General features: G+C 60.6%; 1 protein-coding gene across 1 annotated transcript in view; it reads right to left on the minus strand.

Annotated features, from left to right (window-relative positions):
- The window catches only part of ABCG1 (ATP binding cassette subfamily G member 1), a 49836-nt gene that overhangs the window by 3716 nt on the left and 43648 nt on the right, over nucleotides 1-2472 (minus strand). Inside the window, exons 8-10 of the mRNA XM_023538197.1 lie at nucleotides 707-873; nucleotides 376-538; nucleotides 8-130 (exon numbers count right to left, since the gene is read on the minus strand). Of these exons, the coding sequence (XP_023393965.1) occupies nucleotides 8-130; nucleotides 376-538; nucleotides 707-873 (453 nt within the window). The remainder of the gene's footprint in view (nucleotides 1-7; nucleotides 131-375; nucleotides 539-706; nucleotides 874-2472) is intronic.

Consider the following 2472-nt stretch of genomic DNA (forward strand, 5'->3'; position numbering starts at 1 on the left):
CCACCACCTTCCCATAAGCCTCCGTACAAGCCGCCCGTGCCCTGACCTTGCTGTGCCTTCCTGAGCGGGACCACACTCCCTGTTGTTATACTTGGCCATGTGACTGACTTTGGCCGGTGGACGTGAGCACGAGTGACAAGTCGCCATCACGAACCAAAAGTTTTCATTTCATTTCTCTCACGTTCTAGAAGCTGTCCCTCCATTCTGGGTCCCAAAATGGGACGATGTGGGGCAGGGTCACAACACTCAGCCACCGACACATAACAGGAGCGAGACCCAAAAACATTGACTGTCATCGCCACTGGCATTTGGGGACTATTCGTCACAGCGGCAGCAGCACAGAGTGAAAGCTAACTAATGCAATGGAGAATCTGAAAGTGAAATCAGGAGGAAAAAACAGCGAGTGACTGGCAGTGACCTTTGCAAACGAGCTCACCGAATCTCGCATGATGCTGAGGAAAGTCCTTTTGAAGAGGATGCAGAACTGGGTGAGGCAGCTGGCCGAGAAGCTGTGACAGCCTTCCATGGGAGCAGGGTCCTGAGGACACACGGAGGACGGAGAGGAGGTGGGACCCCCGGCCTGTGACCACTTCCTCACGGCTCAGAAGGAGCCCCACGCGGCTGGGCGCAGAATGCTGCCTGCAGCTCTCCCACGGGTGGCGGCTCACTACATTGCTGACCCCCGTCATCGTTTTGCCCGCTTTACCTCTTCAGAGGGCCGGTGCCAGAGGAAAGGGTTCATCTCGGCGTCGCCCCCCGACTCTCTCTTGTAGTCCGAGTCACACATGCCTTCCCGGACGGCTCTGACCAGGCGGCTGTTCTGATCACCATACTCGCCCGATGCCACTTCCATGACTGCACGAGACACAGACACACACGGTCAGCCGGGCCCCGGGCAGGCGCCCGAGATGGCTGATATAAGCCACGGGCCTCTTTCATTTTGTAACCAGTCACGAATCCAGCGGGAGTACTTTTACGTGTTCTATAGAAGCTGCACGACGACCATACGGGCAAACCGTCCAGCGAGCTGTAACCCCCAGCCAAGGCCACCGCGCACGAGCATCCTCCGGGATCCTCGGCACCCACCCGTGTGTACTGAACGCCTGCTGCGGGCATTCAAGCCTCAGCGTCGGAGCTGGGAGGCGGGCAAAACGGAGCAGGCCCCTGACCTCGAGCTCGCGTTTTGCATGTGGAGTGGGGTGCGAGTTTGAGAGCTGTGGCAGTTCAGGGGGGCTACGGAGAAAGGGGTGCCCAGGGCCCTGAGGCGTGCTTGGCACCTCGGAGGCACCGATGTCCAGGACTGGCAGCAACACCTCTCAGGTCCCCAAGGCCTTCTCCTCCACTGACCCTCGGCGCTGGCTGCCACCACCCCGCGTTCAAGGTCCCACCCCGCTCGCTTCTCCCCTGGCTCCACCCTCCCCAGGCGGATGGCTGCCCCTCCCTGTCCGCCCACCGCTCACGCCCAGCCCACCCTCCCTCTTCCCCACATCCCTCCTGCCGAACCCTCCAGCCCCTCACCACAAAAACACCTGCTGATGCCCAAAGTTCCGAGCTTTGCCTTCAGGCCACAGGCCCCTCCGGCAAAGCCAGCTCCCTGCTTTCCCGGGCCTGAACTGGGGTGGCCGAGCCCCGCTAGGTCCGGTCACAAACCGGAATATGGTGGCTCTTCCCAGACACCGTCATCGACGACGCCATGGGAGCCCAGCGCTACCTGCTCCGCTTGCCAACATCCCTCTCCTCTCCCAATAGCCAGTCCTCACCCTCTCTTCAGGGGGCACCGAGGAAATCAAAGCCATACCCTTCCCTGTCCGAGGCCTCCCTGAAGCCCCACGCACCCTATTTCTCCTCCCGTCCACCCTTCGCTCTAAGTACTCACCTTCCGCGGGCTTCGGACCTCCCCGCCCTTGCCCTGCTCAGCAGCACCCGCCCCTGGTCCTTCCCTCTCAACAAATATGCAACCAGAACCCGGGCCCGCCCACTGCCTCGTCCACACGCTCAAGTCCTCCCTGTAAACGAAGCCCCTGCCCCTCGTCTCCTTCCGGCTCCCACTGGCGCCCCTTCCGCGAAGCCCACTTCTCGGAAGAGTGGGCACCTCCCGGAACCCAGTTTGGGAGATGGCGCTGTAGGAAATGCAGAATCCTGGGAGCGGGTGGCCAGACAGTTAGAAGAAAGACAGCTGAGTGACCAAGGCCGAGGGCTGTCGCAGGTTGAACAGAATCCCTTGAGCGTTCACGGGCACCCGGAACCTCAGCACGTGACCTTAGTAGGAAACGGCCCTTTGCGGATGTGATTGGTTATGGATCTCGAGAGGAAATTACCCCAGATGTGGGATGGGCCGTGGCTGCAGTGACTGGTGTCCTTGTGAGGAGAGGAGAGGACACAGAGGCACAGAGATAAGAGCCATGTGAAGACAGAGGCAGAGGGCGGAGTGATGGGGCCACAAGCCAAGGAATGCCAGAGCCATCGGAAGCT

This window comes from Pteropus vampyrus, unplaced genomic scaffold (genome assembly GCF_000151845.1).
Source record: "Pteropus vampyrus isolate Shadow unplaced genomic scaffold, Pvam_2.0 Scaffold214, whole genome shotgun sequence".
Taxonomy (NCBI): Eukaryota; Metazoa; Chordata; class Mammalia; order Chiroptera; family Pteropodidae; genus Pteropus; species Pteropus vampyrus.